Source organism: Lissotriton helveticus, chromosome 1_1 (genome assembly GCF_964261635.1).
Source record: "Lissotriton helveticus chromosome 1_1, aLisHel1.1, whole genome shotgun sequence".
NCBI classification, from domain to species: domain Eukaryota; kingdom Metazoa; phylum Chordata; class Amphibia; order Caudata; family Salamandridae; genus Lissotriton; species Lissotriton helveticus.
Window position 1 is genome coordinate 1,442,343,194 of NC_136057.1, and position 16,748 is coordinate 1,442,359,941.

Here is a 16,748-nt window from a genome sequence, read left to right on the forward strand (position 1 = left end):
GAATCGCTATGATTCGGTATTTAAGAATAGGTAAATTGAGATTACCTACATCTGGCCCCAAATCTCCTAAACTAATCCATATCTGGAAATGGAGAAAGAGCACTGCAACTCCAATAGCAATCCATCTTAAATCCTTGAAGATGCTCACTACCACTCTCATTCCTGCACACAGCCACATCTGTAATCACAAATAAACTATATCACGTTTGCAATTGGCCAATGGAAGACTGCCAACCCAAAGGGCCGTTCTTCTTGGCCAATGTAACACAGAAAATCTCTGCTGCAGATAAGGGATTTAGCAAAGCTTCCAGAAATATTTTAACATTCATGGCCCCTTTTGCGGTCTATTGAATATGTAAAATGAAGGAGACTGCTGCCATGCACAGGGCATAAAACCTTCAGAGGCACTTCCTCCTCCTTCGAGGGGTACATAGCAGTCAGGAAACCCTTCAATCGCCACTAGATTTGTGACATTGAAGGTCCCTTGTGTTCACCAAAATATATACAACATTCAAGAGCCCCACTGCCCTTGCAGTCTATTAAACATTTAGAAGTTGACAGCTAAAAAGATCCTGGCTGCCTCTAGTTTAAAAGCGTTGAGCAGGTCCAGCATGAACACCTATATCAATATGTCTGGGATCATGATTTTACAATCCATCCATGACAAGATGTGCATATGGTAGTGTATAACACTAGACAGCAAGCATGCACAAAGAAAACATACATGCAGAGACCACACCAATAACAGAATGAGGATACAGTGCAAAGAGCTGTAGAGTGACTCTGCTTGCAGTGAGCATGTTGAACAAAAGGCGAAACAGAGCACTCTCACTGTACAGAATAGGCTGATGTGATGAGACCCCCTCTGCTCGAGGACACAAAGGGGACACATACTTGAAGGGATACCTGCACTCCAGCCAGCTGCAGAGAGGGGAGGGCAGTGGCCTTTGGCTGGATACCAGCTTGGACAAGCAGTCTCTGTGCACCAAAACATTAAAACTGGCAGTTAGATGATCAGGGAAATAACAGAATGAAGCCAAGGAAGCCAGCTACAACAGTACACACGCATCACCTTTCACAGAACTGTCTTCAGTAAATTAGCTTAATCCAGAGGCTGGTAGCAGGTGACAGCCTTTCCCTGGTCAAGAGAATTGTAGGTGGTTCCAAGGGTGCAACTACCCAAGCTTTCCTAGAACCAAGCAGTCCAGTTACTATGTCTGTCAAGGCAAATTAGGACTCTTCAGCCACTTCCGTTCAGTGGTGAGGATGAACCACAACGCCAAAGCTATTCAGGTTGTGGGTTGGAGGGAGGCATAGATAACACAGCAGTAAAATATCAAATAAATCAATGCTTGTGCACCTAGAGCAATCATGCAAAAAGAAATAGACTCTTAATTACCTTAAGATGGATGAAACATTGAAAACATGGTAAATGTTAAAACCATGGCCACATTAGATTAACCTGTTGAAATAATCCCGCCCCCCTGGCCTCCTCTCCCATCTTTTAAAAATAGTATAGGATTCAACATGCAGCATTTGGTACTTGGGTAACAATGAGCCCAACATTATTAGATACAGTGAACTTTGTTGATCTGTCAAAAGTGCCATCCTCTTTCTATACCTGCTGAGCCGCTTGGACATGCTGCACCACCTGTGTTGGCACTCCCACTTGGGTAGGAGGTGTACCAGGACTGTGTTCTGACACGGCATCATTGGGCCTCAAGACACCATCTGAATTGAATGAAAAACAGAGGAAACGAAGAATTGATGGTGGAATGACATATAAGTGTGCCACCCCCCTAACCCTACTGCACAATTGATACAACTACTGTTACCCCTATCACATTCACAAATACCAGCAACATTGTTGGGTTACCCTTCCGCCTCCAGTTACACATCTCATGCTTATCACAAGGAATTCAACAAGACATGAGCAGTATAATAATAACCAAACACATGATTTAAAACACATTCCTTTGCATGAGCTCAGAAATTATAATGCTTTGAAATGACTTATTGCTGGCATAAGCACTAGACAAAAATAATCAGATACGTAAATACATTGGAAATCTTGACAAGTGGAAAAGGATGGAAATGCAATTTACTTTTAATAAATACTCTCCAACAGTGCTTTCCAGATTCAAACTATTGCCTCTTTTCTCAGTAGATAATTACAGGTATACTTGATAAAGCAAACAAAAAGGAACTGACATATGATTCCTTTGTGGGCAACCTAAGTCAGTATAATTACAGCTGACTGTAAAAAGAAATGTCAAGAGCCAGGCAGTATTTTCGCTGTATGCTCTGCTTGTAAACATTTTTGGGATGGTTTTAATTGGAAGGGGAAAACATTTGAAGATTGAAAACTTTTTTAAAGGTTTTTCTGCGTTTTGACCAGGTGACAAGACAATAAGAGTTATTCTAAGATTATAACTATTGGGATCATATTCTCTCAGGCAGAAAAAAGTGCTGACCTGGAAATTCAAGAGATAGCTCAGTTCTCTTGGGTGATAATTCACTGGGTTACACTGGTGCTCAATAGTTAACGGGTGTGAGTATATTATGTCTATCTCAGTAGTGGTGCTCCAAAGGAAGGGGGAATCACCCAACCCCCTTAAATGAGACCATAAGGATCCCGCCACAATAATAAACCAATGCCCGAGCACACACTTCCCTCAGTACAAGTCTAATTTCATAACAAAATATTTGTATTTTTCTTGGTCTTTAATCATTTTCTCTCTCTTTGGTTGCACAGCCATCATCTAACACGTGTTTCGTCATGTAGGGTGTTCCCCACAACTTTATCAGGGCTGTGTTCCTAGAGTATCTCTTGTTTGAATCTCCAAGCCGATTCTACTTCTGTCCCGGCACAACTGCAAAGAAGTCTCCCATTCAATGCACCACAAATCTGGGTGACCCTTAAAATCTTTAGGTTCACTTGTGTAACACCTCTATATGGATATCCAAAACTTCCAATTGTTTCAATAAAATCAGTAGTCCGTATGTGGCCCCCGTATCTGCCACCTTTAAGCTGTACTGGCGGAAGATACGAGTGGACCGGGATGATTAGTGGCATCCTTTTTAAAATGGCAGATACGAGGGTCACATACACATGGACTAATGAGTTTATTGAAACAATTGGAAGTTAAGGATATCCATATAGAGGTGGTATACAAGTGAATCTAAGGATTTTAAGGGTCACCTAGATTCGTGGTGCATTGAAAGGGAGATTTCCTTGCAGTTGTGCCAGGATGGAAGTAGAACCGGCTTGGAGATTCAAACAAGAGATACTCCAGGAACACAGCCCTGATGAAGTCGGCGGGTACACCCTACACGACAAAACACGTGTTGGCAGGCTGGGTAACTAAAGAGAAAGAAAATTAAAGACCAAGAAAAAGACAAGAATTGTGTTATGAAATTTGACTTGTACTGAGTGAAGTGTTTGCTCGGGCATTTGTTTATTATGGAAATTCAAAAGAAACCAGGTGTATTTCTGCAGGGGAAACTTTTAACTTGATAAGTGGACTTCAAACATTTGTGGACCATAATGACAGCTGTAGAGCTTAAACTGAATTACGGAACTGGTGAACACTTCTGGGACATATACAAAAGAGGTTCCGAAAAAATACGGACATCTTTTTATAAGTCAAAATAGTGAAAGAGAGGAACTAACAGAACACAGGAATGGAATTACACACATTAGAGACGGGTGAAACTACACTGATTTTTGACTTAGTTTAAATAGATGAAGATAGGTTTATGGTATGGGATGCACTGTGAAATAAAAAAGAAATCATAAGAGAAGACAACTAAATGGACATAGAGGGACACTTTGTGATGACAGTGCAGATTAGAATAGAAACTGTTGCCAAATCAGGTGAAATCGAAAATTAGAAAGGGAACTGAAATCTAACAGTTTAAATTATTTTTTTTACATTTCAGGTCAAAGTCAAGATACATAATGAGGAAACCAAACGTAAGAACAGAGATGTCTATTTTTTGTCACTGATAATACTATTTGATTGATGGACAGTGTATGTTTTTAATATCTGAAAAGTGCCCATCTATCTATGCTGGAAAAAATAGTCACTCAGTGTCAGCACAGTGGGTAGTCATTATAGATACTTAGCCCTATCCTATTTTATTCATGTCTTTTCGTACTGGTGATCTACTTTGTTAGACAAGAATAGTTTGTCTCGCAAACAATTCCAGTCATACCAAAGTATGCAATTATTTTTCCTATAAAATCAAGTCTTGGAAAATTCACCCACAGAACTGAAGGTTTCTCTCAGAGCATATCTTTAAGAGACATCAGACATACTTTAGTAACAGTTGTTGTGTGAAAACCCAACAAGTAATAGCCAACAAAGGTATGACTATACAAACAATTTGCCCCCTATAGTTATCAGTCAACAAGTATTTCGCATCACAGCTGCAACTGAAACCTTATCTTTGGGTAAATTGAGCTCTTGGGTTTCCTGAAAGTGATCCATTTGCCTTTTGATGGTGTGATTTCATGCATTAAACAATCCAGATACGTTTGAAAAAAGCCTTTCTTAAACAGCCTTTCCTGCAGTAGAACAGAGGCGGAGTCGAGAAAGGTGGGGCCGGCATTGGCCCCGCTGCAAGTATGGCGGGCGCAACGGCCCCCACCCGCATTCTGTGGTGGGACGCGCCCCGTCGCGTCACAATGACGCGGCGGGCGCGCCTTCTCGCAGATTGGTCACTTCCTCAGTGACCCGGAAGTGATTGAATCACTTCCGGGTCACTGGGGGAGCTACGGCCAGGCCAATTAGAACCGGCTTGGCTAGTGAGGGGTTAAAAGGCCGGGGAGCACGGGAGTCTACCTCTTTGACCCCACGCTCCACGGCCAGCCCCCCAGCCTCCAGGAGGCTGTAATTCTTTTTCTTTTCTTTTATCTCCTTTCTGCAGGTCGCTGTGGACGGAGGAGTCGGAGACAGGATCGCGTCGTGGTGTGGCTTGGGTTTTTTCCCTTTCTTTTGCCTACTGAAGGTTCGGTTGGTGCCGGAGCGGCGTGCTACTCGCCGAGAAAGAGCGTGCGGCGGTAGACGACGAAGGAGGGGCAGCCGTCGATTGCATGTTTGTTTTAGAGAGGGTGGCGAGACCGTGAGGATTCCTTCTTGGACACTGGGAGCAGTAAGGCGCACACACGCGCTCTGAAGGTACGCTAGGGGGGGGGTTTGTCTGGCCGGGCTTGCGAATCTGACAAAATGCGGGGGAAAGTCTACCCGTGTTTTCGAGAAGCGGGATTTTGGCAAAAGGTAAACTCCAGTGCGCAATTGTTTTAGCGGCGCAGTACTCGCTCTGAGCCAGATTTGAGGTTGTGATTTCGTGCCTCACCAGGAAAAAAAATTGTCTTGGGCTGTTCCCATTTTGCTGAAGTACAGTGCAAATCTTCACACACATTGTTGTTTTTAACCTGTTTTGGAGCTGAATGATCAGGGAAACGAGGTTAATTAGGGCACATTGGACAGTCAGTTGTATCGCTTGGGGTGGGGCAGGCATTTAGGGCCTGCGTACTCTGAGGGACACAGTAACTAGTAACTGCTGTATTTCAGTGCAAGTTATAAAAAGCTGCAACCGTACTTGGTGGGATTACGGTGCCACCTGCGAGGTCCACAACTAGGGGTACTTGATTCTAGAATTGGCTGGTAGGGTGGGACAGCGTTCGCGCGTCACCTGAATTTATAACGGTTGTCTGGCTGAGAATTTTAACCATTTTTTTAAAGGTTTCTTGACGACATTTATTCGTAATGTGTGTGGGGGCTTGCATTTATAGAGTGGTATTAAGTGAAAAATCAATAATATCAAATTGTCACGATTACAGAGTCCAAAGTGCGAAAGAGTCAGCGACGCGGCGCAGCAGAGGGGGCATGAGGACATCACTCAAAAGAGGGCACAGACAGGCCTGCATTTCACTGCTTCTGTGGGCCACCGGGCTGGAGAGTACTCATCCAACACCCAGGTTAGCTGGTGTGGCGCGGCTCCAGTTGTGTGGTGCTTACGGCCGGTTTGTGTACCCCCAACAGTGCTCAGGTAAGGACCTAGACAGGTTTCCAGGCCAGGCAAATATTGTGGGGAGGCTCTCAGTGAGAGAAATCACTTAGGTAAAGATAACATTGTGATCGCGGTGTTATTGCCTGTCAGTTTATAAGTGACCTTACATTTTTGGTTCAAGAGCTATGGCCAGCAAAGCGGAGTGCGAAGCGTTGCCGCATGGAACACATGATGGAGTCCATGATGCGTAGGATGGTGACAATGGATAGGAAATGGGGAAAGGTAGAAAAACTGGGGCAGAGCCTTGCAGAGCTCAGAGAAAGAGTGGAAGGGCAGAGCGAGGTGGGGGGGAGGCCTAAGCGAACCATAGTGCCCCCAAAACCCAGGGGTGAACTGGATCCGCTCCCAAGGCGGGCTAGGCCCAGGAAAGGGAAGAATCAAGAGCTAGTTCCCGTGCCAGCCCACCCTTTTGGGAGAAGTTCAGGTGGGAGGGGCTCCTACAGGGGTTCCATTGACATCGGTCCCAGCAGTGGTCCCTACACCTTGCCCAGTGGTCCCTACATCATTCCCAGCGGTGCCCACTACTAGTCCAGTGATTCCGGTTCCTACCCCAGTGGTCCCTACGCCTGTCACAACGTCAGCAGACATCAATCAGGTCCCACAGGAATTAGTGGCACAGATAGCTGCAGTTCTCCCTTGGTTAGGGAGAGGAGGGATGTTGCCAACTTCAGTGGGGGCAAAGGAAGTAGGGGAGGACCCTTTGGCCGAGGCAAAAAAGATGGTGGCGAAGATTATTGCAACAGCTGAAGGGCCAGGTGCTCCATCTCTCCTGCAACCAACAGGGGGGGTTCCTTTTGCAGGCGGCAGCAAAGAGGTGCCAGCAAGCAGCAATGGAAAAGACAAGGTGGCGGAGCCAGCTGGAGCCGGGGCAATAGGTAAGGAAGTGACATTGCCATTACTGGGTGCGGGTGTGCTACCCACAGGAAGGGAACATTTGGCCAGGCATGAAACATGCGAGGTGAAAGAATTGGTATGGTCTGGTGCTTACATTAATATGTTCTCTCTAATGGTGGATGACAGGTGTTAGATCTGGGGGTCTCTAGTTGGCAGAGGTAAGTACCTTAGACCAAGTAGGGACCCTTGCTTCTAGTCAGGGTGAAGGAATAACCCTCTGAGATAACCCCTGCTCACCCTCTAGGTAGCATGGCACGAGCAGTCTAGGCTAACCAAAGGCAATTTGGATAATATTTGCACTTAACACAACAATAATCCCCAATCCACCACAAACCACACAGGTAATTATATTTTAATAAAATATATATCTTTATCTAGTTTCAGCAAGTAAATAAAGCATTTGCACGATAATCACTTTTTCAAGAATATGTTGCGCTTAATCTTAATGGTTGCAGGTAATCTTTAAGGTGGTACTTAATTTCAGGAAGTTCGTATATCCAAAAAGTGTCTCAAGTCACTTAAATTAGCCTTCAAAAATATGGTCACTGATTTAGGTTTAATGGGCTCTCAAAACGAGCAAGGAAAACAAGGTGGATGCCAACATGTGCCACAGGAATCACCCCCTACCGCTGAGAATCCTAAGCGCTACAAGCGCGTCTCACCCGAGGGCCGGGGGGACTCCTGTTCCCTCCCCCGGCACTTCTCCTGCCTCAGGTGTACCTCGCTGGGGAGCGCTCACTCGCGCTCGGGCCCGGCCGGTCTCAGCAGGCTCTCCGCCCGCTCTCAATCCTTCGGGGAGCGGCTGGGAGCAGAGACGGCAGGCCGGGTGCTCGAGCACTTCTCCGGGTCCCTCGGCGAGGTCGGGTCAGTCTTCCCCGGTCCCGGCGGTGATCCCGGCAATTCCTTGGCCCTTTCAGAGCTTCTGCTGAGGCAGCCAATCCCGTCGCGGCTCCTGTGACGAGCCCCTCTGAACGCGAGGCCGCCAACCAATGGCAGCGCGGCCTCGCCGATGACGCTACCGCCGCTCTGGGGGAATCGACCAATCCGGTCGCGGCACTTTTGCCGAGCCCTCCGACCACAGCCAATCACAGCGTGGCCCCTTCGTGGATGCAATCAGACCCTCGAGGTCAATTTCAGGGCCCGGGCCCGCGGCGGTGATGATGCGGGCAAGCGGAATTAACCCGCGCTGTGCTGGAGGAGCTTCAGAACTCCTCGGCCCCCACGAGCACGTGTCGATGAACACGCCGAGCTCGGGGCAAGGCAGACAGCAATCAGCGCGGCGCTCTCAATCAGAGCAGAGAGCAGCCAGCGCGCTATCCGGGGCACAACAGCAAGGCTTAGACGAGCAGTCCCCGATGTACACTGCACACCGCAGTTTCACGATCTCCTCCACCCACAGCAGTTTCAGGGGGACACAGCAGTATTGTAGTCCTTAGCAACCTTTATGTTCCTGGGTTGAAAAACAGGAGGCCAGCTCTTCTCAGGCCCTTGGAGATTCCAGTTGCAGACACAGCACACAGTAAAGTCTTAGCAGTTTCAAGCAGGCAGGGTCACAGCACACAGCAAAGTCCCTTTCTCCTCCTCAGCTTTCAGTTGCACAGCAGAACAGGTCAGCCCTTAGAGCACACAGCAAGGCAATCTTCCTTTAGTTCTCCAGCAGTCCTTCTTCCAGCGGAGGTTCCTTCTTGATGGTAGGATCTTAGAATCTAATCTTCTGTAGTCAGGGTAAGTAAGTAAGTAAGTAAGTTTATTGCATAGTTAATTAAAACCAGTACAAACATTTTGCATTAAAAATTTATAAAAATACAATAAAAAGTTTGATCATTTAGATCAGCATTTCTTTAAAACGTACAGTGGAGGGCCCAAAATGAATATCTAGCAGTCTTTTCCCGGAGCCAGGGCAGCATACACCCTTTGCAACCTAGTTACTGTTTGCTTGTTGGTTGTGTTGATGATCGTCGATTTTTGCAGTTTTTGGCAGCCTTTGCTCTATTATAGCCAGGAACTTAACCTATCTGCAGTTCAGTGTGGTATTTGCTGGATTCAAACAGGCGAGCACCGCTTGCCTTCGTGTGGTAGTCCCTATCTGCTTAAACTGATCCTTTAAGAGCTGTTGGCGGGCTTGTCGAAGCTCTTCGCAGAGGCAGGTCATCTGTAGTCAGGGGTCCTTCCCTTAAACCCCTGAAAGTCTTTGAAGTCCTTTGAAGTCTTTGTGCAAGGGGGCCCTGAGCCCGGTCTAAACCAGTTCTGGGGGTTGCGGAGCGCTGGGTGTTTCTGGTTTCCGTCTCCTGTCAGCATCAGGGTCAGAGTTGACAGTTTGGCCGGCAGGAGGGGGGGCCAGCATGGTGGTCAGGCAGGCACAGCCCGGCACTATCAGGCGCTTTCTCCTCCCGCCTCCCTGGCAGCAGATGTGGCCTTTCATCCATGGGCTGACTCCGACCCCCTCCCTCCGGGGGCTCTGCAGCCCCTGTCACACCCAGACCGGACAGTCAATCCACAAGCAGGCCCAGGCACACAGAAAGGTTTTAGACAAGAGAACAGCCACTTTCTAAAAGTACTATTCTCAAACACAGGATCCAAAAACAACCTTCACTAAAAGATGTGTTATTAAATTCTGAGTTCAGGGATATCTTTCACTTATGTCCCATCTTGTTCCTATGAGAAGATAGGCTGGTATCCATTGGGACCAGCCTCCCCCATGTTATTCTATGGAGCAAGATAGCCTTACAGCAGTGAGCGCACAAAATGGCTGCCGCTCACTACCAGAGCATGTGACCTGCACTAGTACCTGCTCTACCTTATCCATACACTGCACCCTGCCCAGGGGGGTACCTTGAGCCTTCCATAGGGGTGACTGATGTGCACAGACAGGGAAGGGTTAGGCCCAGCCAGTGGAGACACTGGCTAGGGGGACAGGGCAGTCCACTGACTGCACACAGGCCCTGCGCTGGCAGGCCTGAGACACCATTTTAGGGCTACTCATGTGGGTGACGCAATCTGCGCTGCAGGCCCACTAGTAGCATCTGTCATCACCAGCCCTGGCACACACAGTGCACTTTACTAGGGACTTCATGGTGATACAAATATGCCAATCAGGTATATTCAATCAATATGACAATTTACAGAGGGAGCACTTACACTCTGGCACTGATCAGCAGTGGCAGAGTGTCCAAAGCATCTAAACCAGTAAAAACGAAATCCAGCACAGCATCAAAAATACATGAGTCAGAGGCAAAAAGATGGGGGAAAAACCACGCCAAGGGTGTCAGGTCTAACAACAGGGAAATGGAATATTCTAGGAAACAGAAAGATTGGATGCCTCCTAGTGAATGGCACGCTGAACTGTTGAAATTCAGGGTGGAGGAGAATTTGAGCAACTGGATTAGGGCCTTTTCTGTATTTATGGCAATAATCAGACCCCCCAGGATATAGCGGCATGGATTAGCAAATTTAGCGGCACAAAAATGGAAATTTAGCGGCACAAATATGGACATTTTGCGGCATTTCATTTGGCAGTTTTTCCTACAACAAACACAGATATCTTAGTGGGCACTTTTGTAAAAATCGTGGCATTTTTACAAAAGTGCTGATTTCGCGGCAAACTGCAAAATCGCAAAATCCTGGAGGGTCTGACTAGAGGAGAAGTTACTGACGTCATGCCAGGTGAGCGTTGTGGCGGGGGGAAATCCTTTAAAGAGTCATTTTCTTTCTGGATTTCCCTCCTCTTCTTGAAACGAAAGAGCAGCAACATTGTGGCGTCACCAGGGCTTTAAGCGGAAGCTTTTTCAATATTATATGTAACAAGCCATAGTTGCAAATTATATATCTTATGCAAATAATAACCATTGACAAAGCCAATAGTCCTGACTTGTTGTGGGTATGATGTTACTTATTGTATCACATATCTGGTTGCAATGATAGAAACACCAAAATACAAGTTGGGTGGCACACTATGCTAAGCACAGATTTTTAGAGTAAGTGTTTTAAAGCCACGCCCTTAATTACATCGACCACGCCCCTTTGAGAGACCCCCGTATTTTCATCCCACTTAAAGCCCTGCTAATACTCATAATATATCACAGCGCAACAAGGGTTTTTTTTCCTCACAGAAGGATGTTTTCCACATGGAGAAAAAAGTCCAGTTAATCTGAAGGCATTTTCACAAGCACGATTTTTCACTACATAAATGTAGATAGAATTGCTTTTGCATGGGCGTAATTGGGAATACACCACACTTTTCCACCAGTTCTCTTGTAACCCAAGAGATAGCTCTGGCGTTTAATGCGGCAGCCTTTACTGTCTATGTGACTCGAAGGTTAGTTCTGCTGGCAGAGCTCTGCGCCAGTTAGGAGCACTATAGCACGAAAGTCGTCATTTCCTGTTAGTGATCAGTTGGAAAGGGTTCCTTCAAGTCTTCCTCCGGTGACCTGAGACTGTAGAATCATGGAAAAATGAATTTTACAGGCCACCGGTATCCCTTCTAGGTGGAGGAAGTGGCGCTCTGGGTGTCACAGGTGTTTAGATCGTCTTATCTGCCTTCATCGTGAATAGGCATAAAGCATTTGAGAAACACGTGCTTCTGTCTCAGAGTTTATGACATTTGATTAATATTGCCCATATTTTACTGTTCACGGATTAAAAAACAATCGCCGTATTTGCAAAGTGTTTGCTATATTAGCTGTGCTCGTGTGTTTCAACAAAATACATATTTGTTCTCCGTACTTTCAAAATGAAATTAGTGTGTAACAGGCAGCATGGATGCAGCAATGGACATCTGGATTTCGCTGGCACTTTTGTAAAAATCGCGGCATTTTTACAAAAGTGCCGATTTCGCGGGCACTTTTGTAAAAATCGCGGCATTTTTACAAAAGTGCCGATTTCGCGGCAAACCTCGATATCGCGAAATCCTGGAGGGTCTGAATAATAACTGAGCGTTCAGCTAACTTACAAGCAGAGATGGCTTGTTACCAGAGCAGGATTACTATGTACTATGACAAATATGGGGGCGTAGGGTGGAAGGATTATGACATGAATTTCAGGAAGGCCAAGGCAGTTGAACCATCACTTTCCTGGGACCGAGTTGATACGCTTTCATGGTTGGATCAGTTTGGGCCAGGGCAGCCGGGTAACGTAACGCAGCACTCGAACAAGGGTCACACATTTCATGCGTCTCAACCCTTTTGGCCATCCCAAAACATGGGCACTGCCCCTAGTCCAGGGAACGGGGGGACGGAAGGGGACATGTTGGGATTTTAATAGACGGACATGCACCAGGGCACAAGGCACTTGTAAGTTCAGGCACGCATGTGCTATCTGCAACAACCCTTCACACCCAATACCTCAAAAAATTCAGGGTATAGGGGAAAGAAGAAACAGAAGTTAGGAGGGGACACAACTTGTAACACACTCACCCATCAACGGTATGGCTATGACCCCTTGGTTAAACAGATACCCAGATCATGCAACGGCTAGGATTTTACAAGAAGGTTTTTTGCATGGCTTCAGGATTCCTGCATTTGATTACATAGGGACACCTGAGTGTAAAAATCAGCTTTCTGTAAGGACCAATCCGGGGGTGGCAGCAGCAAACATTGAAAAAGAACTACGCTTGGGCAGAAAAGCTGGTCCTTTTGATCACATCCCTGTGCACACTTTTGTTTGCTCACCCCTTGGAGTGGTCCCGAAGAAAGAGGAGGGGGAGTTCAGGTTGATTTACAATCTGTCAGCCCCTAGACGTAATTCATTGAATGACGCCATCAATGAGGAAACCTGTAGCGTGAAGTATGCCTCCTTTGACCAGGCAGTGGATATGCTAAGGGTTCTGGGCCCCGGGGTCGTGCTAGCCAAATCAGATATTGAGTCGGCCTTTCGGCTGCTGCCTGTACATCCTCTGGATCACCACCTTCTGGGCTTTAAATTTCAGGACAAATTCTACATGGATATGTGTATGCCCATGGGTTGCTCTGTTTCCTGCGCTTGACAGGTGACAGGGCACCAATATGTCATGCATTATCTGGATGACTTTCTCTTTCTGGGGTCAGCTGGCTTCCGGGAGTGCGCTTGGGCATTGCAGGAATTTTGCGTGCTCATGCGTACCTTCGGGGTTCCTCTGGCACCAGGGAAGACGGTGGGTCCAGCAACCACAATAGAACTTTTAGGCATTGAATTGGACTCAGTACAGGGGTGTTTCCGGTTACCTGAAGAAAAAATTGTGAAATTTAGAGCAGCACTGCAACAATGCTTGGTAAAAGATAAAGTAACCATACATCAGCTGCAACAGAGAGTGGGTCAGGTGAACTTTACACTAAGAGTCATACCTATGGCGCAACCATTTTCCCGCTCCATCTCACAGGCCATAACAGGCCTCCAAGAAAAACACCATCACACAAGACTGTCGTCTGAGGTCTGCCAGGACATGCGTATTTGGATGGCATTTCTGGAGGGTTTCAATGGCAGGGTAGTGTGGCCCGTTCCTCCCACCACTTCTGCAGAGTCGGGTTTATGGACGGACGCTGTGGGCAGTTTGGGATTTGGTGCCATACTTGGGGGCGAATGGGTGGCACAACATTGGCCGGAGTGGTGGGTGGAGAAAGGTGTAACAGCCAACATTAGTTTCCTGGAACTGTTTCCTATCTGGGTGGCACGGACTGTTTGGCCGCATCATCTCCGTAATCAATCTGTGATTTTCTGGTCAGATAACATGACGGTGGTAGAATGCATCAACCAACAGGCTGCACGGTGTAAAATGATTCTCCACCTGCTGAAAGAAATAGTATTGTTGTGTATGAAATTAAACATACAGTTTAAGGCAAATCATGTCCCAGGGGTGTTGAACAATGCAGCTGACGCACTCTCTCGCTTCAAGATGTAGGTTTTCAGGGAACATCTACCCTCTGCGGAGGCAACTCCAACATTCTTCCCGGAAGAACAAGTTACTTACCTTCGGTAACGCTTTTTCTGGTAGATACTATATCTGCCTGTGGATTCCTCACCTTGTGAATACCCCCTTGCGTCAGCAACATTCGGAAATTCTTTTTTCGTAGCCTCGCGCCGACGTGGACTCCTGACGTCATAGAGACACGACCTCGCTCGCGACTCCGCTGACGTCACCGACGCCTATAATAGGCCCACGCCGGCGTGATGACATCAGTTCCGCCCTTTTTTCCGTGCCATCGAGGCACACGGACGGACCAATGACAGTAGAAATATACAAGTATACACAGTACACAGTACTCAAGGCAAAACACACAGTGTTAAGCAAAAGCAGGAAAGCAACTGAAACATTTCCTTGACAATAAAATATATATATATATTACACTACAGTAACTCTGGCATAGAAGAGTGGACAACGGGGAGGCGGGTGGGTCGGTGAGGAATCCACAGGCAGATATAGTATCTACCAGAAAAAGCGTTACCGAAGGTAAGTAACTTGTTCTTCTGATAGATACATCTGCCGTGTGGATTCCTCACCTTGTGAATAGAGTCCCACAGCAGTCCCCACTCCCGGAGGAGGGTGTCCACTCTTCTAAACCAGGAAATCCTGAAGGACAGAGCGCGCAAAATGGCCGTCCCTCCTCACTTCGGAATCCAAGCAGTAATGCTTCGCGAAAGTGTGGAGGGAAGACCAAGTCGCCGCCCTACAAATATCCTCCACAGGCACACCTCTAGCCAATGCTGAGGTTGAAGACTTAGCTCTAGTTGAATGAGCCCTTATACCCTCTGGTGGTTCCTTACCGGCCAAAGAGTAGCAGATCTTTATGCAGAGGACGATCCATCTCGATAAAGTCCTTTTATGGACCGCCCTTCCTTTCTTGCAGCCAGCAAATCCGACGAAGAGCTGGTCCTCCAAGCGAAAGTCCTTGGATCTGTCCAAGTAAAAGGACACCGCCCTCTTAGGGTCCAGACGGTGCAGTCTCTCCTCCTCCTTGGAAGGGTGAGGGGGAGGATAGAAGGTAGGTAGGGTAATGGACTGTCCTAGATGGAAGGGAGTTACCACCTTAGGCAGAAAAGCAGCCCTGGTCCTAAGAACCATTCTATCAACATGAATGGTCAGGAATGGGGGCTTGGAGCTAAGAGCTTGAAGCTCACTAACCCTCCTTGCCGAGGTTATTGCCACCAAGAAGACTGTCTTAAGGGTAAGAAGCCTCATGGGACATTTGTGGAGAGGCTCAAAGGGAGCCCCCATCAAAAAGGTCAATACAAGATTTAAATCCCACTGAGGCACAATGAAAGGTGAAGGAGGGAACATATTAGTAAGACCCTTCAAAAACCTTAAGACCACAGGAGACTTAAAAAGAGAGGGCTGGTCAGGCAAACAGAGAAAAGCCGACAGCGCCGACAGGTAACCCTTTACCGTGGCAACCGCCAGACCCTGCCGCGCCAAAGAAAGAGCAAATTGTAGAACATTAGACAAATGGGCCCTCAAAGGATCAACAGACCTTTCCCCACACCACGTGACAAATTTCGCCCATCTATAAGAATAGATGGACTTAGTGGAGTCACGCCTGGCTGACAAGATGACATCCACAACGTCAGGCGGGAGGGAAAAGGAATTCAGGTTGCCCCGCTCAATCTCCAGGCATGAAGGTGCAATGTCTGGAGGTGGGGGTGTAAAACCTGCCCCTCCATCAGAGAGAGGAGGTCTGCCCTGAGAGGGAGACGGAGCGGCGGGTGAGAGGAGAGGTGGAGTAGATCTGTATACCACACCCTTCTTGGCCAATCCGGAGCGACCAATATGACTTGGGCCCGGTCTTGGCGAATCTTCCTCAGAACCCGAGGAATCAAGGGTATGGGGGGAAACGCGTAAAGGAGTTGATCTTTCCAACTCAACTGAAACGCGTCCCCCAAGGCTCCTTGCATCGGATACTGGAGACTGCAGAACGACAGGCAGTGCGCATTCTCGCGAGTGGCAAACAGGTCCACCCGAGGAGTCCCCCACATCTGAAAGATGTCGTGAACCACCTCCGGGTGCAGCCTCCACTCGTGGTCGGCAGAGAACTGCCGACTGAGACTGTCTGCACGAACGTTCAGAACACCGGCCAGATGATTTGCCATCAGGCAAATCTGATGGTCCTGAACCCAGGACCAGAGACGCAGAGCCTCTCTGCAGAGACACTGCGACCCTACTCCTCCCTGCTTGTTGATGTACCACATCGCAGTCGTGTTGTCCGTCAGGACTTGAACAGACTGACTGCGAAGGGAAGGGAGGAAGGCCTTGAGCGCCAAACGTATCGCCCGCAATTCTAGAAGGTTGATGTGAAGCAACCTTTCCTCTGGAGACCAAAGGCCTTTGACCTCCAGATCCCCCAGATGAGCACCCCACCCGAGAGTGGATGCATCCGTTATCACCGTGGCCACCGATGGGGGAAGTTGAAAAGGCTTTCCTTGGGACAGATTGCCTTCCACGCCCCACCAAGACAGATCCGCTGCAGCTTCTCTGGAGATCCTCACTGACTCCCTGAGGTCTCCGCTGTGCTGATACCACTGCCTGCGGAGACACCACTGGAGCGCCCTCATGTGCCAGCGTGCATGGTTGACCAACAGAATGCATGAAGCCATCAGACCGAGCAGGCGAAGGACCTTCAGGACTGGAACGACCGCTCCATTGTAAAACAAAGGAATCATCTCCCGTATGTCGCGAATCCTTTGAGGGGGAGGGAATGCACGACATACGGTTGTGTCCAGTACCGCACCTATGAACAGGTTGCGCTGGGAGGGCACCAGGTGAGACTTGGGTACATTTATTGAAAAACCCAACCTGTACAACAACTGGGTTG

General features: G+C 47.6%; 1 protein-coding gene across 7 annotated transcripts in view; it reads right to left on the reverse strand.

Annotated features, from left to right (window-relative positions):
- The window catches only part of RFX1 (regulatory factor X1), a 529,043-nt gene that overhangs the window by 426,672 nt on the left and 85,623 nt on the right, over positions 1-16,748 (reverse strand). For all 7 annotated transcript variants that reach the window (XM_078685660.1, XM_078685656.1, XM_078685642.1 and 4 more), the window contains exon 3: positions 1,622-1,731. In XM_078685660.1, coding sequence (XP_078541786.1) covers positions 1,622-1,731 — 110 coding nt within the window. The remainder of the gene's footprint in view (positions 1-1,621; positions 1,732-16,748) is intronic.